Source organism: Fringilla coelebs (genome assembly GCF_963513975.1).
Source record: "Fringilla coelebs genome assembly, chromosome: 2".
In the NCBI taxonomy this organism is placed as follows: Eukaryota; Metazoa; Chordata; class Aves; order Passeriformes; family Fringillidae; genus Fringilla; species Fringilla coelebs.
The window spans coordinates 101268789-101296300 of NC_140029.1; the positions used below are offsets into that span (position 1 = coordinate 101268789).

General features: G+C 54.4%; 2 protein-coding genes across 4 annotated transcripts; both read right to left on the reverse strand.

Moving 5' to 3' along the window:
- Nucleotides 1-6087: 6087 nt before the first annotated feature.
- On the reverse strand, nt 6088-7621 carry IL18BP (interleukin 18 binding protein). The gene is made up of 5 exons (XM_084226204.1): nt 7541-7621; nt 7259-7321; nt 7004-7069; nt 6638-6767; nt 6088-6529 (listed from the first exon to the last, which is right to left on the reverse strand). Exons 1-5 carry the CDS (start codon nt 7617-7619, stop codon nt 6343-6345), a joined length of 525 nt encoding a protein of 174 aa, XP_084082330.1. The 5' UTR covers nt 7620-7621; the 3' UTR covers nt 6088-6342.
- Nucleotides 7622-8860: 1239 nt separating this feature from the next.
- Nucleotides 8861-24211, reverse strand: RNF121 (ring finger protein 121). 3 transcript variants are annotated; one of them, XM_084226623.1, is made up of 9 exons: nt 24080-24211; nt 19291-19328; nt 17336-17477; nt 15435-15589; nt 14853-14960; nt 14303-14423; nt 12177-12310; nt 10490-10591; nt 8861-10165 (listed from the first exon to the last, which is right to left on the reverse strand). In XM_084226623.1, the coding sequence occupies exons 1-9, from the start codon at nt 24170-24172 to the stop codon at nt 10045-10047; spliced, it is 1014 nt and encodes a 337-aa protein (XP_084082749.1). In that variant the 5' UTR covers nt 24173-24211; the 3' UTR covers nt 8861-10044. The 3 variants fall into 3 exon arrangements, with proteins under 3 accessions (XP_084082749.1, XP_084082750.1, XP_084082751.1); XM_084226624.1 differs by having other exon boundaries at nt 10490-10616; nt 12161-12310; XM_084226625.1 differs by lacking the exon at nt 24080-24211 and adding an exon at nt 23955-24022.
- Between the last annotated feature and the right edge of the window lie 3301 nt (nt 24212-27512).

Below are 27512 nucleotides of genomic sequence, written 5' to 3' on the forward strand. Positions count from 1 at the left end.
CCCACGACAGCAGCCTTGTGCAGCTGCATGGGGGTCTGCAGCATGGCCACAGGGCAGCTTAGCCCAACACAACATCTCTCTGTGGGCACAGAGCATCTCGGCACCACCGGAGCAGCACAGGTTGCCAGGGCCATGGCGGTCACCATGACTCCACATGGCTGGATTACATAATCCATTTCACCACCTCCCTGTGCATTTTCGGCAGCTGTGGGCAGGCAGCCCCCGGATTGCCTCCACCCACTGGGGTTCCCCCACTCCCCAGGGCAGCGCCACCTTCCATGGTTGTCTCACAGCGGCCAGCCGTGGTCCCACTGCAGCAGGGCGTGCTCTCACAGCGGCCGGGGCCAGTGCACAGTGAAGCGGCTGCACTGCTGCCCAGCATGGCATGGCAGCACCGCGATTCCTTGTGGCCAGACCCCTGCCGCCCTCCGGGGCTGCCTTGCTGACCGGAGCAGTGCCTGCACACGCCGAGGCACAGGCTCTGTGCAGGCCCTCACCACCCGCTGGGAGCCGGCCATCCCACCCGCCCCGCCGTGTGACTGGGCTGCTGTGTCATCTTCCACGTTCAGCACTGCATGGCACTGAGCAGATGCCTCTCTTGGCACCCAGTCCTCGCCAGGCATCTCGGTTTTTATCTGCATTATTAAATTCAATATAAGTTTCCAAGGTCTTAGGAATTTAACAGCACTTTTGTCACCTTTGTAAGCTGCATCCATTATATATTTACCAGTCTGTGTCCATGTATGTATATTTAATGCATTCTCTTTGGTAGGTTCCAATCCCCAATTTCTAGTTCATAATATTAATTCTAATAAATTCTCTTCCTCAAATTCTATGTCCCATTCCCTTAGAAAGTTACTCCCTACCTACAGCACAGGATGTTCTTCCATGGAGACTGATCCTCCCATGTTTTCCAATGGAGTTTTCTTCTATTTAAAAGGGGTATATATCAAGGAAATCTGGATTTTTTGGCAGCTTTTTGCCACAAAACAGCTCTGGTTGCTGTATAATTTGGGCAGCTCTACACACACACACACACCTCTGGTTATATCCAGCTCTTTGCTGGTTCGGCAGCTCTCCGTGCTTGCCCTGTGATTATTTCTTAGCTTTCCCAATGTTTTTTTCCAGTGGCTCTGTGCGCACACCGGCCTGTCTTCTCCTGTTGTGCCCACGGGATATGGCTCAGTCTGATCACGTCAGTGAGGTCACCACATATGTTTAATAAATCCGTGTGTTTTGTGGGGTCAGTGGTTGGAGACAGGGACAACTCACATCCCAATGTCCATGTGGCAAAAGAGCAAGTTTATTCTTCAAACTCCTCTTTATAAAGGCGATTTGAAAAACCCAGTCTGGATAACTCATTGGTCTGATCTTTTACAATGCCCAGCTCCCAGACCAGTAAGATGTCTGCAGCTTAGGAGGGAACATAATTGCTTGAGGTTCCCCTCACTCAACTCAAGGTCTGGTTTTATGGAGCTAGCTAGGTATCTTATTTATAGCTGAATTAATTGCCCAGTACAAATCAGCTTGTACGGTAACATCCAGGAACCTTCGGAACTCTCTCCTCTGTACTGGATTGTATTTTCAATAGATGTCTAGTGCGTTGAAGCCCTCATGAAGACAAGGGCTGGCTATCATGAGACTTCTTGTCTGCCTCTTGGTCCTTGGTTGAGTGATCTGTACCCAGCTCCCACCTGGATATCTGCCCTGCTGGCATTTCCCACAATCCTTACCCACCAACTCTCAACACTTGCATCATCACTGTCAAGCTCTAGACGGTCAAAACACTCCCTCACATACAGGACTACCCCATCACCTTTCATTCCTTGCCTGTCCCTTCTGAAGAGTTCACCACCAACCATTGCACCATTTCAGTGGTGCCAGTCATCCCACCATGTCTTTGTGATGGCATCTCTGCCATGGTTTTCTTCCTGCAACATGTCTTCCAGCATCTCCTGTTTGCTGCCCACACTGCAGATGCGCTTCAGCTGGGTTATCAATCCCAATGCCTTTTTGGGGACAGAAACTCCAGTTCCTGAGTGACCATTCTCAGGAGCTTCCATGGTTTCTAGCACATCAATAACACTTGCACTCTCGCTGCTTCATGGCAATGAAGTACACATTTCCTATGTCTACTGAGATGGTAGCCTGAATCACCTCACTAACACACCATCCTTCAAACAGTGTCAAGCCACTCCCAGGCTTATCTCAAGTGACCTGGTTTTTATCCCCTTCCCCCTTCAAATCCAATTTAAGCCTCAATCAATGTGCCCTGCTAACGCCTGCACAAAGATCCTTTTCCCTCTGAGACAGGTGTACCCAGTAGGCTTCTTGTCATCTAAACCATCCCATGATCAAAAACCTCAAAATTCTGTTGGTGACACCTTGCTTAAAGCCAGCGATTTGTCTGTACAACTTTCCTGTTTCTACCCTGAACAGTGGACCCCCCAGACCAACCTCGCCCAGTTCTACTGCTGACCATGACAACCTGTGGTTGGGAATACCTGGCGTCTGCTGGGGTCCAATGTCCTGGCCATGGCCCTTTCCAACTCCTTTCACACCCCCACCCCACTCGCTGGTGGGGCAGCATGAGGGGCACCAAAGGCCTTGACTGAAACACCCCTGGTTTATCAATGCTCCCTCCAGCAAAAACCCAACCCACAGCCCCAGGGAAGAAATGGAACTTATCCTCTGCCCAAAACAGTACATTCTCCATCCCTTATTCTATGCCATGTACATCCTGCTCAGCTCCTGTGGTATCCAATGCCCACCACCCCCTTCCCACCCTAAGCTATCATGCACAGCTATAATTCCCTTAGTGTATGGGACCACTCCTATGAAATGTCCATAAAATACCCATAAAATGTCCACAAATGTTCACAAAGTCACAGAATCACAAAATGGTTTGGGCTGGGAGGGACCTTAAAGCTCATCTTGTTCCAACCCCCTGCCATAAGCAGGGACACCTTCCACTGGACCAGGCTGCTCTCCAGGCCCCATCCAACATTGAACATTTCTGGGGATGGAGCATATACCTGCTCTAGTTTGGCCTTCTGCATGGCTGCAGTGCCTCCAGGGGTGTACCTGCTCTGTTGGGGGTTTGTGCATGGCCACACACTTTGAGGTGTTCCAGCATGACCTCCAGCACAGCCACAGATGCTTCAAGGTGTTCTTCCTCTGGCATGCTCATATCCTTGGCCCACATTCCCTTCAGAGGTGCTCCTGCTGCACCAGGGACATACCCACGATCACCAATGCTTTGGAGTGTCCTGCTTCCACATGGACACATCCACAGGTCACAGTAAGCAGAAGCAGCCACTAATGAGAACCAGACTAATTTACAGTAAGGCCAGCACAGGAGCCCTGTGGTTTTACTTTCCCTTTCTCCCTGGCCTCCAGGGCTGTCCTGGCCCCAGCTCTCCTCACAGTAGATCTTACTCCTCATCCCAGGTGCCCCAAGGGAACAGTGTCTCCTCACCACAGCTCCCCCAGCTGGATTCCTGCCCTCAGCCAGGGATAGTGCTGCTTGCACTTCCCCCACTATAGCAAATCCTTTGTATGCCATCCCAGCGAGCCCCAGGACCCCTCCTCCTTGATGTCCCCAGCACCTGCATCTCTCATCCCCCTGACCCCCCATCACCCATGGACATCCCCCTAAATCTGGCTGTTGTCCATCTCCCTGCTGGCTGATGGTGCCCCTCGTCTGGAGAGGACCCTGCTTCTGATGGACATGAACCCTGCTGGTATGTGAGGGTGATGGGTGAGCATGGCCAAGTCGCTGCTGCCAGCAAAGGAGGAGTCAGAGGTGGCTGAGCACATGAGAGATAAAGTGTTGGGGATTCACTTTGGCTTGGAAGTGAGCCTGGGGGCCTAGCTGTAGGCTGTCATCCCAGTGTCATGAGCATTGGCCCCATGGTCCCCCTGCTTTGTCTCTGAACCTCCAAATGTGCTGTGCCCTGCTGTGCAGACCTGGGTACCCAGGGAGAGGTATTGCTGCTGACCTGAGCCACAGCCTACGCTCTCCTCAGCATCATGAGGGGACTGGGGCAAGCACCACAGCCCGGGTCAGGAGCACCCTGCACCCATGCAGCCAGTCTCAGGATACACTGCTGGCTGGGATCCCAGTGGGGTTGTTCCTGGTGGGTGACACAGCAGGGCAGGTCTCGGCTGGTGCTGGCATGTGTCAGTGCCAGGACGTGCGTCGAGGAGGGGCTCTGCCCTCTGATGCAGCTGGGGTGCTTTCCCCAGCCTCCCCTGCATCTCTCAGCAGCCCCTCCCAGGCCCAGCACCCTCCCTGACCTAACCTTGCTCCTGCTGCCACACCTCCCCAGCCACTTGCAGAACAACCAGTTGCTTCCCTGTCCGCAGCACTGCAGCATCTGGGGGCTTCCCTTAGGGTGGCTCTGCCCCCCATGGAGCATCTGCTGGCCAGGACTCTGGCCACTGGTAGCCCCCCCACACCAGCAAGACCTCCAACTCATCAAGGAGATGGTGCTGGACATGGCTCCCACCTTCTTAGCTACTACTGTGTCCATGGGAGCATTCCAGTGCCACCAACCTATCCATGTTGGCTGCTCTACCTCCACCTCCCTCTGGAAAATGGCAGTTGCCCTTCAACTGGGATGTCATCTTCATGATGGAGACCTGCTACAAGTCTCTGCTGAGGACTTGTTCCACGAGGACAAGAAGGTCCTCATCCCACTTTTCCAGATGTTTGAGGTTGCTGACTTCACCCTCTTCCAGCTCTGTTTCCGACTGTGCTCAGCACCTACAACTGTTATTTTGTGAGAGTTGATGTCCCTGCAGGACAGTCTCTCCTGCCACCAGACCATGGGGACATGTAGCAGGGAATGGTCCTGTCCCACCAGCTCTCCTAGGACAGGGAGGTCTTGATCTTGGTCATGAGGTGGGACATACCATGGGCATACGGCTTTGAGCATCTCCGAGCTGCTCTGACCTGTGGTTTGCAGTGGGGTCTGCAGGCAGCAAAGTGTCACACAGTGTGGCACAGTGTGACACACTGTGGCACAGCACAACACAGCATGGCGCAGATGGCACGGCATGGCAGGGCTGGGTGCCGTGCTGTGCAGTGAGGAGTGTGCTACTGCCATCACACTGCAGGCAAGGAGAAGGGGTCAGGGATGGAGCCACCAGCATCCCTGGGACAGAAGGACAGGATGGGGGACACAGAGATACCCACATAGGGTCCTGCATGGCAGGTATCTATGCCCAGCTCAGCCTGGCCGTAGCGCCACTGTCCCTAGGACATTGGCTGAGCCCGGCAGGGGCCTTTGCTGAGTGGCAGCTGTGGTGACAGGATGCAGCTGTGTGTGGGGTCTGTGAGAGGGGATGGAGGCTGGAATTAACCGGGCTAGGGGGTGCAGCAGGGCTGCCTTGGGCAGGTCCCTCCCCAGGTGGCTGCTTCACTGCTCGCCTTCCCCAGGCTCCTAAGAGTCACTGTGGGACTGGGGTGTCCCCAGGAAGCTTCTGTGGCTCCCTGGGCTGAGGGCAGCTCAGTGGGGCTGCATCTGGAGGCTTCTCCATCCCCGCCATCCCTATCCTTCCCACATTCTGAGCATCCTGAAGTGCAATGCCCATAGCTCAAAGGGTTCAGGATCTGTTCCCTAGCCTGTCCCACAGCCCAGGGTGGTCACAGTCCCCACAAGCACTTAGGGGAGCAAGAAGGCGGCTGGGACACAAGAGCAGAGGCCCTGCCAGCACAGGATGATTAAGGGGGCTGCCCCATGGTGCAGCAGATGGGACCCAGCAATGCCATGCTGAAGAACAGCCCCAACCCCCCCAAGTGCAAAGAGGGATGTGATGGCTCCATCTTCCATGGTGCCTGCAACCCAGGGCTTCTCCACCTGCCCTCTCCAGGGCAGGGCACAGGTATTCCCTGGGCAGAACTGAGACTGACTGTGGCTCTCTAGCCCTTCGCCAGGCAGGAAGGGGGTGAGGAATGGATCCTGCCCTTCACGGGCACCAGGGCCACCTCCTCTCCCTCCCTCCTCATCCCCCAGGTGCCCTCTACACCCCTGGGCAGCACCATCCCTAGGATGCAGGTGACACTGGGCAGCCTTGATGCACTTTAATAAACTCTGGGATCCCAGAGCCAGCTAGGGGCAGAGCTGGTTCCAGCCCAGGCAGCGCTCCTGACTCAGCTTGGGGCACCAGGAGCCCCACTCAAAGTGGGCCAGCACAGTGGGGCCACGCAGTCCCCAAAGCAGGTCACAGAGACGGGCCTCCCTGGAGGTATCACACATGCATGCAGTAGTGTGGGGCTGTCAGAGCAGGGAGCTGCACTGCAGGGTGCTCACCCAGCACGGGAGCTGCTCCCCCGTCTCAGCCCAGGCCCCCACTCTTCCCAGTGACAGGGGCCGGTGCTTGGGACGGCCATCGCACCTCCCTGGTGTCGACACCGAGGGGACTGAGCACCACGCAGGTGAAGTTGGTGTGCAGGTGCTGCTTGTTGAAGGAGCTGAAGTGCAGGTCACGGTGCAGGGCCCACCCCGAGCCCTGCAGCTCCTCTCTGTGAACCCAGCGGGGACCAATCAGTGCCCGCTCCGGATGGGCAGAGCCAGGGGCTTTGTCCCAGCTGGGCTGCCCCGCTGTCACTGCCCCCTGTCCCCGTACTCACTGCACTGTCCCCTCACGCACAGCCCCGTCCGGGTGCAGGCTCTCCACGAAGAAGCCATTCTCCAGCCAGTAGAGCAGCGTCATCTCCGGAAGCTCACTCAATGCTTCACATGACACAGTCACACTCTCGCCTGCAGCCGGAGGGGGTGTGAAGGTCAGGGGGGCAGCAAGGGTCCCCAGTGCCTCCCAGGCACAGGCACAGCCCCCTCCCTAATTAAGGGGAACATTCCCCCACCTCATCAGTACCCTGAAATCTTGGCTGTAGGTGGAGGATTCACCTTGTGTCTGCTGGGGGCTGGCACAGGAGCTGAACCCCACTGCAGCCTCCTCACCCCCAGGCCCTGCCATGGCCCTGAGGGTCTCTCACCTGGGCGAGGAAGCTCTGCTGGCATCCGCAGGGCGGTGATGCTGGGCGGCTGCAAGGCCATGGCACCTGGGGGAGCAGAAAGGGGTGAGGTGGGAGGTCGAGAGGGACCCTGAGACCCCACATTTTTGTAGTGGGTGAGGAGGCAGGGTCCCACAAAGGGACAGAGGCACTGCTCATCCCCAGACCCCTGAACAGGCCTCCTGAAGGGGACAGAGCCCAGGGCTGACCTTAGGCTCCCCAGCAGCCCCCACTTACCTGTGCAGCAAGCAGCCAGGCCCCAGCAGAGCAGGAGGATCCAGGCAGGGCTTCCCAGGGGCTCTGCAGACAAAAATGGAGCTCAGTGCTGGGCACACAGGGATGCTCTCCATGAGCTTGGGATGGTTCTCCCAGCATTCCCTGAGCCTGGGATGCTCCGTGCTCACAGCATGCTCCCAGCTGGCCATGGTAACGCAGCATGCTCCCCCCAGGACTCCCCAAGTCGGCGATCCCGTACCCTCGTATCCGTCCAGCACCCCCCGAGTCTGGGATATCCCGTACCCCCCAGCATCCTCCTCCCGCGGTCACTCAAATCGCGGCTGGTGCCCCCCAAGGCTGTCCGCCCACCGCTCCGGTACATACGGAGAGTCCGCGGCTCGGGCACGGCGCTCGGCACGGCGGCGCTTTATGAGGCGGCGCGGGGAGGGCCGAGAGGCAGCGCCGTGACTCACCGGGAGCCGCCCTCCGCCCCGGCCCCGCGACGGGCGCGACGCCACCGCACGGGGACCCTCACCTGGACGCTGATGTGTGTCGATGGTCCTGTGCCGCCACGTCTCCGAGCCCCCCTGAACGTGTGTCCCCAGCACTCCATGCCCCCTGTGCTCTGTGTCGCCTGCACCTGGGGATACACGTCCCTCAGGCATTCCCGCGATCGGCATCTCATGACTCCCCCCACCCCTGGGGGAGCATCCACGGGCTCGACAGGGATGTGGGGCACAGCTAGACCTCCAGTGTCCAGCACATGGGGCGCTGGCTGAGTACCACAGGATTCTGAACAGGCTGGTTTGCTCCCCGATGCTTTGGGATCAGGGACAAGGCAGGGTCTGCACAGGAGGAAGGTGGGTGAAGCCCCCAGGAGATTGAGTACAACAGTGGCTGGGGAGCCTGGGTGTCAGGCCCTGGGTGTCCCAGCTGGGGGAGGACAACAGCTGAGCTGTTGGGAGATAGAAACCGCCAGGGCTTTAGTTCTTGGCTGCAAGAAGCCATCTCCTGTGTCCCACAGCAGTCCCCCACCCCCAGAGCCGGCCCCTTGGCAGCAGATGTGGTTTTGACAACCCACTGGTTACAAAACCAGGGGCCAGGCCCCACTCCCCAGCAGCATCGAGGCTGGGAGCCAGTGTGGGTACAGCAACAGGGCAGAAGCAGCACCTGAGTCACAGGTCCTGGCAAGTCTTGGAAAATAGTCCCTGAACTTCCAGTGAGTTTTGTTATCCATTCCCAGCAGAGAAGGAAGGTGACAGGAACACGAGCATTATCTTGGAGACCTGGCAAGTGCAATACATTCCCAGCCTCCTGCTGGGATAAGGCCAATGGCTGCATCCTCCTCACAGCAACCACGGGTGTCAAATGGACAGTGATCAATCAGAGGCAGCTCCCAGGGCAGCACCCAGCTCCTCTGCCATCTTCCTGATCCCACCAATACCAACCAGCTTAGCTCTGGATGCTACAGGGTGAAAGAGGTGAGCAGGGAATGCAGATGGGTGCTTGCTCATCATCCACCCAATATTCTTCCCCTAGGAGAGATGAAAGGAGGAACCTTCCATGCCCTGCAGCAAAGAAGACGATCAAGAAAAACCCAGGGCCACATCTCCATTTCCAGGGCTCTTATTTTGGTGTTTGGCACAACACTGCAATGTGGTTTCACTCAAAAGAAAACTCAGAGGATGCAGCATGGTGCTGGGGGGTTCCCCAGGGGGAACACAGCCCACACAGCACCCACAGCCATGTGGCCACTTCCCAAATCCCCTGAGCCAGGAGCTGCCTTGTAGCTCTCCACCAGACCCCAGTGCCCTCAGGGAATATGACTCAAGTCTCCACATGCCAAAATACCACCACTGGCCCTGGGATTGGGGACTTTGCCCCCACCCACTACCAAAAATTGAGCCCAAGGCCACTTGCCCCAGCAGGACTTTGGCATGGCTCCTACCAGCAAGGCCAGGAGGATGTCATGGAGTAACGCTGGGGCAGGGAAACGCCAGCACCAGCCCAACCTTCACTCCATCCCTTTTATTCCAGTACCAAGAGCAATACGCAGTGAGGGCGGACCTGCGCCCTGGGGCAGGGGCACCTGCTCGTGGCTGCTCCTGACGTACCGTTACCATCACCCAGAAGGGCACAGAGAGGAGCAGCACTGGCCCCACTCCATGCCTTGCTGACCCCCCCTGAGCAGTCAGGGGACACTGCTGGACTCCAGGGAGGAACACAGAAAATTTGGGAGCATATAAAAGGGTTTCCCCAAGGCAGAGCCCACCATCACCATGCTGGAGAGCAGCCTGGTTCCTGCTGGCATACCCATGGCGCCCAGAGCGGATCTGGCAGCCGGGGGTAGCCAGGTGACCTTCATCCCCTCTTTCAGGACAGTGGGCTCCAGCCTCTCTTCCACAGCCCCCATATCCCATCCTCGCTGCCAGCAAGGCTGCTCCAGGGTGCTGGCATTGGGAGCTGACAAAGCCTTGGCCCTTCTCTGTCATGGCCTCTCCTGACAGAGTGGCAGGATGGAGGTGGAGAACAGCCCCCAGCCCAAAGCTCAGCCCAGCAGGGCGCTCCAAAGGGCTGGACAGGGACAGGGAAAGGGGACAAGCGTCTCTTTTTGGCTGCAATAGAAAGTTTTAAATATACTCATTAAAATAATTGCTTTTTAAAAAAATCCTCCCCTAGCCCCAGCAGGAGGGGCCCTGATGTTGCTGTCCTTGGTGGTGGCCAAGGTCCTGAGAGGTGACGGAGCAAAGCCAGCATCCCTGGTGGCAATGTCCTCTCGTGGTTCCGCGGCTCCCCACCGCCTGCCCTTACTCCAGCCCCAGGATGTAGTTGATTCCCTGGACCAGTCCGATGATCACCGGCTGCCAGGCCACTAAGTAACGCAGCCAGTCCAGCAGCTGCCCGTACATGACGTGCGGCCTCTCCCAGCTGGGCAGGAAGGAGTTAAAGAGTCATGGGGAAATGGATGAGAGGAGCACGGCCCACCCAGAAACCACCCAAAGGTGCCCCAAAGCAGGGACAGAGAACACAGGTGCCCAGAGAGGGATGGACAAGCACCCAGGAAGGACAGACGTGAGTCCTCATGGAGGGACGGCTGTGGCCAAGCTTGCCTTGGGTTTTGCAGGGTCGTCTCTGCCAGAGCCACATGCTGCAGCAACCTACCGAGGGTGCCAGGCAAGCCTCTCACCCCTTTTATGCTCTACCCACTGCTTCCCTTCCCACAGTGCTGGCTCCCAGCAGGAGAAAGGATACGGATTACTGAACATCCTCTTGAGATCCACTTTCTCTTTGCAGTATGGACACGTCTGCTTCTTCCCGACAATGCACCAGCCCCGGATGCAGAACTCATGAAACCTGGGGAGTGGCACGTTAAGGGGAACTGGAAGAAGAGGGGGATACATGGCTCAGTGTGGAGGAAACCACCAAGGCCAAGGAAGTCCCACCAGAGCCATGAAAACATCCCCCCATGTAAGGATGGTGCATTGCACAACCACAGCCCTTTCCTAGAAGGTGCAGCAGCTTCCAGGAGCAGCAGGAGCTCATGGGGCAGCAGAACAGAGCCAGGGTGGCAGCATGAAGGCCCTGACCAATGCATGGGCACCAGGGAGACTGAAACTCTTTGGTGATGGTGCCCAAGCACTGAGAAGGTTTGGACAGCCTGAGAGAGCTCTGTGAACTGCATGCATTTTGGAAGCCTTCTTCAAAGGCTTCCTGGAGATTAACATTTAAGGAATTTCTCTGTAAGTAAGGTCTGACTTACAGGTGCTTGCTATGTTCTGTCAAAAGGATTTACACAACCTGAGCACAGCCTGGAGAAGTTACAGGAAAATATGAGGTGGCTGCAGATGACTCTGCCACGTACAGGGGAGTCACAGAGCAAACAGACTTTTCCCAGAATATCTCTGCTGCTCAAAACATGGAAGAATGCCAGGCAGCAGCAACAGGAGTCACTTCCTTGTCAGCCCTGGAGCCATAGATGCAGGAGTGCCCCCCCCAGCTGTCACCCTTAAGGACCACCAGGAGCACCAACCAGCTCCTCTGACAGCCACACCACCCCATGCTGCTGCAGTCCCAGGCCCTTGCACAGTGTCAGCCATAAATCTCACCAACAGCTCCCAAGAGTTAAATTTAGGCTCCTGTTTTGCCAGCATGACCTTTGCTCAAGCCCAGTTTGGAAACCACCTCGCAGGCAGTAACAGACAGTGCCAGAGGACATTCCATCTCTACAGTGAATCACCATGGGGAAAACACCCTGACTTGCCTCCCCAGCTGGGACTGACCACTAACCAGGACTTCCAGTTTCAAAACCCACTTCTCATCAATCAGCTGACAGGAAGGGCTGAGTGACTCCAGCACGCTGGAAACCCTGGAGGAGTTTTGGAGAAGGAGGAAGCTACTGGGCTGTGGCCAGAACAGGTAGCAATCAGCAGCGCTAGATCAGGGGGCTGTTTTCAGAGGGGACCAGCAGTGTTTTCCCACAATTCTTCCTTAAAGACACTCGGGACCCACTGCAGTGCATCTCTGATGAGGGGCCAGTATGGCATGGAGCAGGGATGCCTCATGTCCTGACCTCACACCTCACCTCCGCCAGAATATCTGCTGGGAGCACTGCCAGGCAGATGGGTCACAGCAGATTTGTAAAAAGCAGGTAAAAAGTGAGGTGCAGCTCCATGGCTCAGCAGAGGGAGGTGGGGATGAGAAGGAAGAGGAAACAACCACTTGGGAGTGGCAACAAAGTAATTCCAGGGACACCTCTTCCCATGCCAAGTCAGTGATGACACAGGCACAGATCACATGCAAATTCAGCCGGACAGCCTCGCGTCCCAGAACAGGCATTTCTTCCCCCAGCACAGGAGAAGCCATGGGGCAGGAGCTCCCTGCTGCCCACCCCAGCGTGGGGCTAGTGAGGCAGGGGGCTGGCACCTGCAGAGAAGGATACACGTGGTTGCAGGAGAGGCGGTAGGTGTTCTCAATGATCCCTTCCTCGTTGACATCCACGAAGATCTGCTGGCCACAGACGGCACAGACGCTGTCAGAGAGGTGCTTGGTGGGCATCCCTGAGGCGCTGTAGAACTGAGCGAGGGCAGAGCAGAGGGAGAGCAGTGACAGTGGCAGGGCACGTGTCCCACACCTGCGGTGGCACAGCTAAGCTCTAAGGAAGGCTGGGGTCAGCACCCCAGGAGTCCAGCCTTGGCCTCTGGGGCTTAAAAACCTTGTTACAGGTCCGGCTGTTGGAAACAACTACAACAGGACAGCTGCTCAGTGATGCAGTGGCCCGTCACACCCCAGCCCCATGCACCCCCTCCCCACGTTGAGGGGCCAGCCCTCTTTGCTCCTCAACAGCCAGGTGGGTTTTCAGCTGCCTGCCAGGGCCACGCACCCACGGCAGAGACTGGGGGAGAGAGCAGGACAAGCTGGAGGTCACAGCTTTGACCCAAAATAACAACCTTGGGCAGCCAGTCAGACACAGTCCCCACCTCCAGCCCTGCAGGTCCCTGACACTCACTCAGCAAAGCACAGAGCAGCCACCCCTCTCCATTTCCAAGCCTCACAGCTTAGCACAGGCCTCACATAACACAGAGAGTGCAGTCACAAAACCAGTTCCCACACACTCTAGCTGCAAGGGCCCTGCCAGGACCATTGAGTCAAACTCCCTGCTCCACTGCACTACCTAAAACTAAACCATATGACTAAGGGACTTTTTGAGCTCTGGCAGACTTGATGACATGATCATGTCTCTGGGGAGCCTGTTCCCTCTGGGTAAATAACCTTTAGCCCATGTCCAACAGCACCACCCTAATTCAGCTTCACTCCCTTTCCTCATAGCTGGACAACCACCTCCCCTGGCCACACATTGATGCTGTGCCTGATGCACGCCAGGATACATCTGGCTCCTTTTAGCTGTCAGGACACACTACTGGCTCATATTCAACTTGCTGTAAACCCTAACTCCCTAACCCCTTTCCATAGAACTCTCTCTGGACTCTTATTCCCAAATTTGTACCTATAAACCAGGATTACACCATTCCAGGTGGGGAATCTGGCCCCTGTTAAATTTCACACAGCTGGAGCTTGCCCAGCTCTCATCTGTCCAGCTCTCTCTCCAAGGAGGTCACAGCTCCTCCTGGTTCAGTACCATCAGCAAAACATGCCACTGGCAGAGCCCTGGCACAGCTTTGCTCTGAACATCTGACAGAGCCCTGAGAATCTAAGAGACACCCTGTGCCAAGGTGTCCTAGTGTGGCAGACCAGGGGCTGGAGCAGAACCTCAAGGAGCAGCAGCAGAAAGCTCAGAAAGATGGAAACACAAAGTCCAAGACCCTAAACAGCTGCTGAAAAGAAGAAACATGACCTACTCCACTAGTGTCCTAGGTCATGTATTTTTGGTGGAGTGGGTTATTTTGATATCAGGTGAGTGGGCTACAAATTTTAGGCCACTGCGTCCTCTGTCCACAGGGACAGCTAAAGTTGCAGCAGGTACAAGGAAGGAAGCCCACAGTGTGAATCCTTCCCTGGTGGCTGCAGGTCACAAGGTAATGCAAGCACAGTGGTGTCAGAAATGGGAGCGTTCACTGGCACTGGAGATTTTAAATGCCCAGGAAAATAAATATTTGTCAGTTCAGCAGGACTAAACAGATCATTCCACTTCTCCACAGAATCAGAAAATGGCTTGGGTTGGAAGGGACCTTGAAGGTCACCCAGTTCAATCTCCTTCCATGGTCAAGGACACCTTCCGCTAATCCAGGTTGTTACAAACTCTATCCAATCTGGCCTGGTAGTCTTCCAGGGAGGATGGGGCAGCCACAGCTTCTCTGGGGAATCTCTGCCAGTGCCTCACCACCCTCAGAGGAAAGAACTTCTTGTGCTAGAGATGGAACCCTGCAGAGGCTGCGCTCTTCAGGAAGGATCTCAGAGCAACTCTTATTATATTAGACCCAGGGACCCTTCCTTGAGGGGGGGATTCCCATTTGAGGGAAGCCAAAGCTGGTGCAGAGACCAACATGTTTCAGGCCTCCTGATATGGAGCACAGCTCTGGCCTGGGGTACAATCCATCGTGAACTCACCCCGATGGTTGAGGCCATGTAATCCGCACACATCTCAGCAAAGTCCCGTTCCAGCACTCCATAGTAAAGCCCATAGAAGAGGAGGGAGATGCCAAAGTCCATCGCATCTTCTGGTTTGATTCTACAACAGAAAAAAGATGAACAGGGTTTTTTTGAGGGCAAAGTCACTGTAATCATATTCTAGAGAATGTATTATTCCAGAGAAGCAGTTAAACCCTCTAAGGACGAACCTGGTTTGGGCTAGAGTCTTCTGCTACCACCCTTGGACTGGCTGCCTCTTGCAGTAGCAAAAAAAAAAAAAAAAAAGCCACTGCTGCCCCCAGAGCTGGGGGAGCTTCCAAAAAGTGAGCTGGAAGAAGGGCTCTCCAGCAACCCAGACCAGTTCAGGTACCAACACCTCACCTATCATCCTCCCAGGAGTGAAAGGACACTCCAATAGTCTCTTTGGTCCCATTAATCAGATTGCCAAGTAAACTGATTTTCCAGAGTAATAGCCAAAGATGTGTTCCACCCCATCACCCCAAGAATGGGAGCTGAAAGATTCACTCACCTGAATAATAGGTTAAGTCCAAAAAGCGTAAACATGACAGCCATGTACCCCACGATCCCAGTAGCGTAGCTGATCTTGTATATTAGTAGAAACCATTTATAAACCAATCTGTAAAGAATTAAAACAAAGAATTTCATTACTTCATTTTTCCCTGAATGAAAGTGTGCCAATCATCTGAAGAGTTTTATTTTTCACACCTGTTGAGTTTTTGTAGACCCTTCATCTACCCCTATACACGGGCAAGAGCTTTACATTCCTAATTCAACCTGTCAGGGGCTGCTCACAGTCTTGACTTCCAAACTAGAAACCTTATGATCTCCAAAGACCATAAAGAAGTGTGCTGCATGCTGGGAATACCTTGGGTGAGAACACCACCCTGCATGGACCCCTTTCCACTCCCCACCCAGGTACCAAGTATATTGGGCTGGCTGCCAGCTAAGTGCTTCACACCCTTTCACATGTGCAGCGTTCTCACACTCCCAGGGTGCAAAGCTCAACACACATGTGAGCAGGGAAACTGGAAAGAGATCCTTGTAATGGTTACCCTGGGGCTGAGGAGTTTCCCAGGAACAACAGACGAACCTGGGTGTTGTCTGTACCAGAGGCTTTCGAGTTGCCCGGAAGGTGACAAAAGCTGTGACTGCTGAGAAGAGCACCCAGATCACCAGGAACCGCCACCAGTTCAGCTTGATAGTGAAATACAGAGGTACCACCCACATCTGGAAGAGGGTCACCATCTGCAGGAACAGAGGAAAGGCATTTGGAGCTCATTCTCTGCTCCTCCGACATCAGAAACACAGTCAGCCGTGGCAGCCATTCTCCTGCCTGCATCAAATGGCCGTGAATTGCACCAGGAACCTGGGGAGGTTTGACCTGTGGCACCTAGAGAAGAGCTCAAAGCTCAGCACATGAGTCAGATAGGGAGCATCTTAGGGAGCTGGACAGGCTCAGCCTGGAAAAAAAAAAAGCTCAGAGAGGACCTTCCTGCTCTCTGCATCTACCTGAAAAGAGGTTATAGCCAAGTGGGGCTTGGTCTGTCCTCCCAGGAAACAAGTGACAGGACACTAGAAAAAGGCCTCAAGTTTTGCTAGAGAAGGTTAAGGTTGCATATTGGGAAAATTTCTTCCCAGAAATGGTGGTGAAACCCTGGCACAGGCTGCCTGTGACAGTGATGGACTCACCATTCCCTGGAGGGATTTAAAAGCTGGTTTAGTGCAGGGCTTGGCAGTGCAGGAGTAACAGCTGGACTCAATGATCTCAGAGGGCTTTTCCAATTCAAACAGTTCCGTGATTTTGTGAAGGAGTCAGAGGCAGCAGCCACATGATTTTTGGGAGCAAAGGGTACAGCTGCCAGGAGAACACAGAGGAATCATCTCCAGAGGAACGTATGGGAGATGATACACACAACTAGTTGTTGTAAGGCAGCTACATAAACCTTCACCCTCCCAGGATCCCAATGCTGCAACCACAGACACCTCAGACAGGTATTACACAAGGCAAGAATGTTTTGGCTTGCCTCTGCACTACAGCCTATTTCCAAAAGGATCTACAGCTGTGCAGCTGAGCTCCCACAGTGCTGCTGGAGGGAAACAGGCAAACAGGTTTGGTTTTAAGCTCACAGAGGACTACAGGTGCTACCCGGAAAGATTAAATCAATATTATTACTATGACCAGGAAGTTGCTTCAGGTAACTAACAGACCCAGACAAGCTGGTGACATCAGCAAGGGGCAGGTCTGCTCAGCAGAGTGCTGCAGTGTAGGAAAGGCATTTTGTGCTGTTCTTGTGAGCCAGCAAAGGCTTCCTGAAGATAAGGAAAGCCCCTTATCTCGCTTGAGGAAGACACTAAGGCTATTACCATGGCAACGTGATGAAGGAGAGAAAGTTAAAAGATACGGACTCTAGCTGGCTCACAGAATGATGTGGCTCCTTGTTCACCTATTGAGAACTTTGTTTCTTTCTTATGGCCAATGGGCAGTGAATGTGTCTGTTAAGTAAATGCAAATATCTTGAAAAACTATAAAGGCAACATGTTGCTTTAATAAATCTCTCTTATGCACCCTTCTGGTGGAGTCGTGGTGCTTTGTGCCGTGTCGTGCTCCATAGCGACATCGCAGGAACCATCCAACCCAGGCTGCCAACAGCAAGAAGCCCCCATTGCTTCCAAGGAAGCACCCACAAAATGCATCTTCCCTCAGGACAACGGACAACCCCCAGGATCTGCTTGTCCATCCCTGATTGAAAGCACTGTCACACCAAGTTATCTGCATCACTTCCAACACAAACCTGAGGCCTTCTGAGTCATCCATCCTCATCCCTAACTAGTATCCCCGACGTGCTGGGAGAAACAAGGGAATGCTGGGAAAACAAGGGAATCAACACCAGACAATAAGGAAAACCAGGAACACTTTTCTCATCAGCAGAAGGAGGGCATCGCTCAGCACTCCCATGCAGCGGGAGGCAGACGGCTGCGGGGGTAACTTACATTGTAGGAGCGAGGGTGCCGCTGCTTCCACTGCACCAGGAGGAGCTGTGCCACCACGAGGGTGGCGATGAGGATGAGCACCATCTCGGCATGCATCGCCTCGTGCCCGCGGTGCTTGGCATGCATCCGGACATGCTCCACCCTGCAACAACCAGGAAAAGGCGGCTGAAGAGCACACTGGCGCAGGCTGCATGCTGGCTACAAACACCTCAGGAGAGCCAGGAAGGCCAGATGGAAAAACAGCACTAAGAAGAATTGTGTTTGTGAACAATCAAGAGGGGAAGGGACAAAAGGCAGCTGTGAGACCAGCTCATTTCTGTGCTGTGAAAGCCAAGAATACCACTTCACCCATCTGAGCATGAAGGAGGTGGAGAACTCCCCCTGATGTACCTGAACTAATGAACACAGAGTGCAAAGTTGGCATAACTTGCAATCCCAGAATGGGCAAGGTTAGAAGGAACCACTAGTGGGGTCATCTCTCTCAACCTTCCTCATCAAGCAGCATCTTCCCAGAACACACTGCAACTGTTTGACCCAGAGTGTATGCTAATTCTCAATACCAAACCCTCAGCACAGTTTTGGAACCACTAACACTATTCTACCTCTTGTCCAACAAAGGAAAGGCTGGAAGGGTCAGGGTGGAGAGTGGGGGGAACAGCTGACATCTGGCAAAACCCCCAAAACGCCAGCAAATTGCTTCTCTCTGCTCTGAGCATTATGGAAGAAGTGATTTCCAGCCTGATACTTGCCAGACACCTGGGGTTTCTTTGCCCAGCTTGTGCTGTTTTACCAAAAAAAAAGGTGAAATTAAGAGCTGACAGATACTGATGAAAACCCCTGCCAGTCATCTCCTCTTGAGGCTGAACAGCCCCAGCTCCCTCAGCCTTTCCCAATAAGAGATGCCCCAGTCCCCTCATCATCTCTGCAGCCTCCACAGGATCCACTCCAGGAGCTCCCTGTCTCTCTTGTCCTGAGGAGCTCAGAACTGGACACAGCACTCCCAGAGGTGCCTCACCAGGGCTGAGTAGAAGGGCAGGATCACCTCCTTTGACTTGCTGACAATGCTATTCCCAATGCATCCCAGGATCCCATTGGCCTCCTTGGTCCCCAGGGCACTGCTGGCTCAGGGACAGTTTGTTCTCCACCAGGACCCCAAGGCCCTTCTCCATGGAGCTGCTCCAGCAAGTCACACCCCAGCCTGTGCTGGTGCAATACCAAGAGTCCAGTCTGACTGTATTTTTCAATGAGCATTTGGATTAAACTGTTTTTGCTAAGGAAAAAAGAGGACTTTTTCAGGCCTCTTACTATAAGGCAGACATTGAGGGGCTGGAGGGTGTCCAGAGAAGGGTAAAAGAGCTTGACAGGGGTCAAGAGCACAAGTCTGGTGAAAAATGGCTGAGGGAGCTGGGGAGGCTCAGCCTGGACCAAAGGAGGTTTGAGGGGGGAATCTTCTTGCTCTCTACGAGGCCCTGACAGGAGGGTGGGCCTAGGCGGGAGTTGGGCTATTCTTCCAGCTAACAAGTGATGGGACAAGAGAAAATGGCTAAGGTTGTGCCAGGGGAGGTTTAGGAGGGATATTGGCAAAATTTCTACACAGAAAGGGCTGTCCAGCCCAAGCACAGGCTGCCCAGGGCAGTGGTGGAGTCCCCATGCCTGGAGGGATTTAACAGACATGTAGATGTGGCACCTGGAGACACAGCTTAGTGGTGACCTCAGCAGTGCTGAATGGTTGGGCTCTATGATCTCCGAGGGCTTTTGCAACCTTAACTATTTTGTGATTCTATATTTAGCAGCAGTTTAAAAGAAAAAAACTATTGCCTTTTAACACAGTCCATACTTCCCCCCATCAAAAAATGGTGATCCTTTCCTGCCCCACTGTGATCACAGGCTGTGCTGCTGTTTGCTCTGGTCAGTAGCATTGAGCTGTATGCTCCAAATCAGCTCCCAAAACTCACCTCCATCTCTCCTCTGGGGACAAGTGTGAAAGATCGATCTAGGGAGAAAAAAAAAACCAAAACCATGCATGAAATCAGCTGCTGGGAAACTCTGGATTCAGATGCTTTAAATAAGAAACCTCCAAATGCCCACAGCACCAGCACAGCCCAGAGCTGTCCTTCACCTTCCCAGGAAGAGCAGCGACTCTCCCTGCTCTTCCACCTTACTTACACTCCCATATTTTATTGGAGCTGAGGCTCTGTCCAACATCCCATGTGATCGGAACAAAAGGACTGGCTTAAACCCCACATTCACGACCCAGCCAGGTGTCTCAGAGTGGTGATCCCAGTGAAGCAAATGCTCCCACCAGTGGTAGGAGTCCAAAATCCCACTAGGCTGCAGGACAGGGTATGCCACATACCAGCAACAAATCAATGCCAAGAAGATTTCAAAATCACAGTAAAAGAAAGATTTAGGCCTTGCTTTGCTGAGATAATTGGAAATTCCTCCCAAACATCACAGACAGGAGCTATGAAGAACAAGGGGAGCTGCTGTTACTAGCGATGACTGACAATGGATACTTGTATCCCATCTTCTCCAGTGAGACTCACAAAAAGTGTGAATACTCTCACTTTTGGACAGGGGAGGAGTAAGGGGAGCTTCAACATCGCATTTCTGCTTTCACCTGGAGCTTTATATAGAATATAGAACCACAGAATGCTTTGATTAAAGCTCATTTTACTCCAACCCTCCTCCCATGGGGACACCTCCTCTAGACCAGGTTGCTCCAAGCACCATCCAACCTGCTCTTGAACACCTCCAGGGATGGGGAGTTCACAGCTTCTCTGGGCAAAACCTTCCCTTGATATCTCCACTTAACTGCTGAGGAGCCTCCAGCACCCCTCATGTCCCCACCCAGGGTCACTGACCAGGCAGCACACCCTGACCCACGGCACTGGGGAGGGAATCCCACAGCTCTTCCCATCACATTTTCTTGGTGAGACACAAACTCAGATTAAATCAAGAGCAGCTCATCTGGGCTGGGAACGTACATGTGGGGTTCACAAATCCTCACAGTGCTGGAGACACTCCAGTATTGCTGAGGCATTGGAGATGAAGGCTGGAAACAAGCCATAGACTTGTATCTACAAACACAGACTGTTATCACTCTTTCCTGCACACATCAGAGATGTGTACACAGGAATGAGCTCCACCTCACCCCACTGGGTACAGGGCCGTTGGCTTAGATCCAACCTTTATGCTGGGCCTCTCCATAGGCTGGTGCAGCAGTCACCCCACCTGCCTGGTCACCATCACCAGCACACAGGTGTCTCCCAGGCAGCAGCTCTGATCACAGTCAGGCTCAGCTGAGGATGCACAGCTGCCTTGTTTCCTCTGTGGCACCTAATTTTACCCCAAGGTGAGGAGGTAGGGAAAAACACACCACAGCAATCCATCTGCCTGATGTGGAACATCTGCTGAGCTTCACCCCAGAGCAACACCTGCGAGAAATTCAGCCCTTGAGAATCAAGGCCTGAAGAAACCCTTCAGGACTTAGATGCAAAATCTAAAGCTATGAAAATCCTTGTTGGAGCTCACTGAACTGTGTCAGAAGCCAAGGGAAGGTGGTGACAACCTGACACCAAGAAGGGTGTTTGTATCGACCAAATTCCCTAAGCACCTTTGCTCCTAAAGCAGCCACATCCAGATCCATCAGATCAGTAGTTGCAATGTAATTTGGAGCAACAACTGCTCCAAACAGGAAAAAAGGAGATTTGAAAATGTTTGCTAGTCACTGAACACAGGAGACTCTGAGAATCACCTAGTGCTTGCTGGCTCCAGCACAGGTCAATCCCTCTAAAAGCTCTGAGAGTCACCCGGGTGCTCCCACTGCCTCCCCCACGAGACCCCCACTCCTCCCAGGCTCTGCCCCCACCCTTGCTGGATGAAGATGTTTGACAAGCACCTTCCAACCACAGCAATAATTTTCATTTCTATACCGTGGCTCAGCTCGCTCCTTTGTACCACACCAGCAGCCACTCCAGAGTGTTGGTCCCATCTTAGAGACTGGGATATTTGCCAGCCTCTTTCCTTCGGCATCTTCCCTGAATGTCCAAATTCTTCCAGCAAATGTATTCAAGATGCCTCAGCTCCAAATCCTGTGCAAACACGGCTGACATTGCTCAGAGCAGGCTTCTTCTGAGCTGTGCTCCCAAGCCAAACAGGGATCCATGGCCCTGGACACAATTTTCTCTCAAGTACAAGGAGTGAGCTTCACCAGATTCCCCAGAGCTCAAAGATCCTGAAATAACTTTATTAAGGGGGGGCCAGGACATGACAGAAGGGATGTTGAGAGGGATCTGATGACTGTCAGACAGGACTTGGCAGAGCAGCCACCCTGAGTCTGACCTTCCAGTTAACCCCTCCTTGATCTGCACACTCTCTTAGCACAAAAGTCTTGGGTTAGAGCAAAAAATGCACAGGAATGGCGAAGGAAGCACGTGCTCTTGCCAGCAAGCATTCATTCCACTCCTAGTTTGGGGTTGTCTGATTTTAACATGCACTTTTTGAGTCTTTTGGGTCTCTTTCTAACCCCAACAGCTAGGTAGAAGAACCTCTACTCCTAAATCTCCCTCTACCAAGAGGGGCTTGAAAGAACATTTAGGGTGACTGAAGCAGCTGAAGATCAGCTCCACCAAGTGTTGAACACCAGCCTACTCCTGTTTCAGCATCCTTCAGCTGCCACACCAACACAAGACCCAGTGTGCTACCAACTACAGCTCTTAGACAAACTTTTTGTTTTAAAGAAAAGGATTTAAGAACAATTCTCTGCTCTCTGTCTCCTCTGTAATTCATGATCCTCTCAAAAACCTCAGCCTCTTCCAGCTCATGACTAGGAGAAACTGGATATCTAGGACTAAAGTCTAATCCTCTCCTTGGACGTGGCATCATGGCCTTTGGAAGAACCTTGTGCCACTCCCTGGTTTCCTGCAGGAGCTGTTGCCCCAAAGCCTCAACAAACCTGTGATCCCCACCACTATGAGAGTCACAGAATAGCCTCCTTGAGAAAACCACAAAGACTGTTGATATGGATAACAGCAAAGCTGGAGCCACACATTCCTCACAGCCCAGGGAGCTGGGAGGATCTCTGGGCAAACATACACGCTGCTGTGAGCTGACTGTAATCCACTTATGCTCTAAATCTCCAAAGGAGGCAAGAAGAATGCCTTGAGGATGGAGAATAAGCAGCTGCTGATTTCAGTTCAAAGCTCCAGAGCAACCGGCAGCCCTGATCTCACTTTCCCACTGCCCCAACTTCAGCCTCTGTCTCCCAGCACCTACCAGGAATAACCTGAAATAAGAGGAATATAAATCTCCACAGTGCTGTATGTGCAACCAAGGCAGGTTGGGACGAGGCATATTCTTTAGCGAAAGCCTGAAGAGATTTTTGGAATCTCAATTCTGCATTTTTTCTGCTCATAAGACACAGGAACAAGGAGCAGGGAGCAGAAATCTCCCAAATGATCAAACATTTGGATAACTGGAAATTAAACCTTTGCTTCTGCAGAGGCAGAGCCAGGGCCACAGGACACTTGGCTTTATTCTGGTCCCCTCCAGGAGTGGCTCATCAGCAAACTACTCTGCCCAAAGAGCTGCCAAGACCTCAGGACAGCACAAGCAGATAGGTTTTGCCCCAGCAATTTCTGGAATCACAGAGATAAGCACAGTCCTATATGCACCTCCTCACTCCTTGTTGCCTCCTTGTGATGCCCTCTCTGCCAGGCCCTGATGGAATGAAAAGTGGGAATTTCACTTCTGAGGATCAGAGATCTGGATCTTCCACATTTTTACATACAAAGTACGAGCTCCCACAGCTCAGCCAAGCACTAGGGAATCTCCACAACTGGGCCCTGCCAGGAATCTTCTGCAAAACAACCATCAGCATCTGACAATTTTAAAGCCACACCACCGCTTCTCAAAGAAAGGCACAAAAAATTTACCTGACTGTACAAGCTAAGCAAACTTATGACCCCTGTGCAGCTGCTCCCACAGCGCAGATAGGATGGAACCAAGTTCTCCTGGTTCTCTACAAGTGGAAAAAAAGCTCCCAAGCACGAAGCACAGGGCACGGTGAAAAGCCGCTGCAAAGCCCGGGGCAGCAGAGCCGGAAAGTGGCACACACGCTGTGACAGAGCACCCACCCTGCTTCCAATTCCATCTTTCCAGACAGATTTTTTTCCCCCAGTTTTGTAATTTTTCATCCCCAATAACATTTAAAAGCCAGCATAGGAACAACAGCTATGCCTCCATGCCTGACCTCCTGCCCACAGAGCCCGCACTGTCCCCTGCCCCATGGGCCCTCCGAAGCTCCCAGTGCTACCCTGCCCCTGTCCTCCCACACCAAGGATCTCCCCCGCTCTAACACTCCCACACCTACCTTCTCCAAAGGTCTACAAGCTCAAAGTGACCCAGAGTCGCCGCTGTCCCATTCCAAGGACTCTCCGAGCTCCTCAGCGCACATCCCTACCCCCTTCTCCCGGACTCCGCGTCCCCCAGGCCCCACGTCTGCTGCGGCTCCCCTTCACAGAGCACCCCACAGCGCTGAAGCAGCCCGTCCGCACCTCGCCTCCCCTGCCCGACCCGATTCGGCCTAAACCGCCCCCCGCCGGCCCCGTGCCCGCACCTCCTCCGCCTCACGCTCAACGGGGCCGCCAACCTCCACCTCCAGCACAGCCGCCATCTTGCCCCGCCCCCCAGTGGCCAGCCTCTTCCGCCGCCGTCCACCAATCACCGAACAAGCTACCGCACCTGGAGCCAATCGCTGAGCGCGGCCATGCCCCTGCGACCAATCAGGAGAGGGAAGGAGTGGAACGGCCGCCAGACACGCCACTCCGGGCGCATAAGAGCGGTGAGCTGTCACAGCTGGCAGCTGGCTCCCGTTTGTGGGCCCGCAGTGGGACGCGTAACCCCCGGCGGCAGCACCGGCAGCGCAAACCGCCTCGCACCGCGGTGCCGGTAGTGTCAGTGCTGCCCTGCCCCCGCCCGCCCCTCTCCGCCACCGCCTCGCGCTGTTCCGGAGAGGGCGCCGACGGCTCCTGAGCTCCGCCCGCGGGGGCCGTAGCGCGGCGTTGCCCGCGGGCTGTGTGTCCCGTCAGGCAGCGCGGCTGGCCCGAGCCGGGGCCCGAGCCGGAGCGCGGTCGGGAGAGGGGCGGAAGGGAGGCTGGGGCGGCGGGGTTCGGGGGGTCACGTCACTTGGGCAGCGGAGGTCGGTGCGGATGGGGCTGGGCGGTGAATCGGGAGCTGTGCGGTCAAGCACTGTCTTGGTGAATGGCGTGGAGAGGCTGTGGGGCACAGCCAGGGCTTTAACAGGGCTGGGAAAGCGGGGAACGACTGGGGAGGTACGACGATAGCAGAATAGCTCTGAGGTGTTGTCTGTGGGTCTGGGAACACGGCCCGTGGAGTTGGCGGGTAAGGACTGGAAGGCACTGGAGAATAGGGCTGGGGCTTGTGGGCTGGATGTGGGTGGTACCCGGGTGGCAGAATGGGGCGTTGTGGGGTGAGCTGAGGGCACAGGAGTGGCCGAAGGGAGCTGGGGGATTGTGAGTTGGATCTGGCAGTTACTGCTGGGACGGTAACCTGAGGGGTGGTGGGGCAGGCCTGGGGAGCACCGAGGCAGTGGGATGGGACTGGGCAGCTGCTGAATGGTTTCAAAGCCAGGAGGTGCCCAAGATCATCAGGCTCCCCTCTCTCCCCACCAGGCACTGGAGGCATCTGAAGGGAAGTTATGCTCTGGCAGTGTTGTCTCCAACGGATCCTGAATGACTGATTAAAATCAGCTATGTGGTGTTCTTCTCCTGCCAGGTGCCTGGGGGTTTCGTCTGGGGGGGCTGCATGTGGGGGTGCTCCCTCTGAGCTGCTGGGTTCTTGGAAGAGGTGGGTCAGGGCATGACAGGGTGCAGTACTATCTCACCTTGTTAAGCTTTAGGGCAATGATTCACATAATTCTTGCTCTCTCAAAATGGGATGTTGTTCCTGTAGGTTACCAGAGAATTCCATACTTCTCCCCATGTCCAGAATAAGCTGGAGCTGGAGGGGAAGGTGTTTAGGAAAGGGTTGGTACATGATGCTGTGTCCCTGCTGCGTGTGCAGGACCCCAAGTACCCGGCAGAGAACCTGCTGAGTGGGGACAGCATACAGCCCTGGCTTGTCTGCCCCAAGGATTACAGCAGGCAGCCGAGTATGGAGCTGTGACTAGAGAGAGCCAGTCCCATTGGCTACTTGACATTGATACTTCCCCACTCCCATGCAGGAGCCAGGGCCATGCCCCACAATGGGGTCAGCAGCTCTGAACCCCCTTGCCCCTGTCCTTGCTGCTCCTCAGGGAACTACAGCTGTGCCTTTCTGCAGTTTGAGGTGGGATGCTCCTCATGGCCCTGTGACCAGCCCTATCTCACCTTGATGCCCACTGTCACACTGATGGCACCAGCTGACTCAAAGCTGGACCAGAATTGCTGCAGGGTTCAGATGTTTTAGGAAGGTAAGGATTGATTCCAAGGAAAAAGGCATGGGGAAGAGCTATGGGTCGTGGGGTGGAGCTGATATGGGGGGATGGTGATGGAATGGGACTGGCAGTAGGATGTGGCTGATAGGAGGGTAGAAGAGGACAGGTATACCAGGGGTTAGGGTTGTTTACGGCCTCAGGAAAGCTGTACCAGCTCTGCTTCCCTGCCTGTTCTTGTGCCCACAATCTCCCAGATGTCCTGGGTGGCACAGCAACAGAGCAACAAGCAGAGGTAGGAGTGGTGTTGGGACAGTGGTCAGTGCTCTTCCCCACAGCAGATTTCTCAGAACTGATGGTGGGGCAGACATGGAACCACATGCTGTGACAGCTGCAGCTGGTCTGAAGCTGCACAGTTAAAATTGGCCATAACAGAACCCCAACTTGACCAGCCTAGTACATTAAAGAGTAGAAGTAACCAAGTCCCTGGGTAAGACAGCGATAGATTGGCTTTGAACTCCAACAGGGGAGCCCTGCCAGTCCCATTCAATCATGGATGCAGACATCTAACTGGCCAGAGAGCTGGGTGGTGTTGAGACCCCAGCCAATCAAATGTTAAAGTGCAGGAATCCTGAAGCCCCTATAAAAGCGGGTGCCCATCAATAAACTTTGGTTCTTGTTGCAGGAACTCAGTGTGTTCAGTGTTGTGCCTATCTCCAACAGCCTGCAGCTCATTTGCAGCCAGCCCTCAGTCCATGCAGCTGCTTTGGGCTCTCCTTCATCCACCTGTGCAAACCACAGGGGCAGGAGCCTGACCCCCCACAGCCACCCCTGGACACAGGAGGTGTCTCTCGCACTTCCACGTATCCCTCTCCATGGGGAGGCAGCAGGAAGGGGCTGCTCCTCCACAGACATGACTTGTGTCCCTTGGAAAGCCCAGGAGGTGCTTGCTGGGCTGAGCTAGGGGCTGTGCCCAGAGTGGTAGGCACAATGAAACTGTCTTGACTGTCTAGGGCCTCTCCTTGTCCCACAGGAGGATGCTGAGCTCTCAGACAGACCCTGGTGCTCCAGCCCTGCCTTTCACAGGACTTTATTTCCTGAATCATGCATTTATGTGGTCCACCCCATCCTGTCCCTGCACAGTGTGGCCTGGAGCCCTTGAGGTGCTTCCTTGGACCCCAGAGCCCCAGCTCCCAGCAGCTTTGTCCTCCTGCAAGGCTGACACTCCCTATCCCCAGGAGATCCAGGGAGGAGAAGCAACTGAGGAGCCACCTGTAGAAGCTGGAAGGGGCTGCCCCTGGAGCCCAGCCCACCTCAGCCACTCTGCCTGGATGGTGCTGTTGACAGTGCAGAACCAGAACCAGCCACCAAGGCCAAGAGCTAGCACAAGCACCCTGGGGGGGTCAGCTGGAGCTGCTGGCCAAGGATGTGGGAGGTCCTACAGTGCCAGGTGAGTGAATCTGCACAGCTGTGTCCTGGGCTGGCCCCCAGCCACTCTGGGCAGCAGGGCAAGGGGAATTCTGCCCCTCTGCTCTGCTCAGGTGAGAGCCCACCTGCAGAGCTGCCTCCAGCTCTGGGACCCCCAACATCAGAAGAGTGTGAAGCAACTGGAATGAGTCCAGAGGAGGCTGTGGAGATGCTCTTGAGGGCTGGAGCCCCTCTACTGTGGAGACAGGCTGGGACATCCAGGGCTGTTCAGCCTGGAAATGAGAAAGTTCTGAGAACTGGGAGCCTTTCCACTGT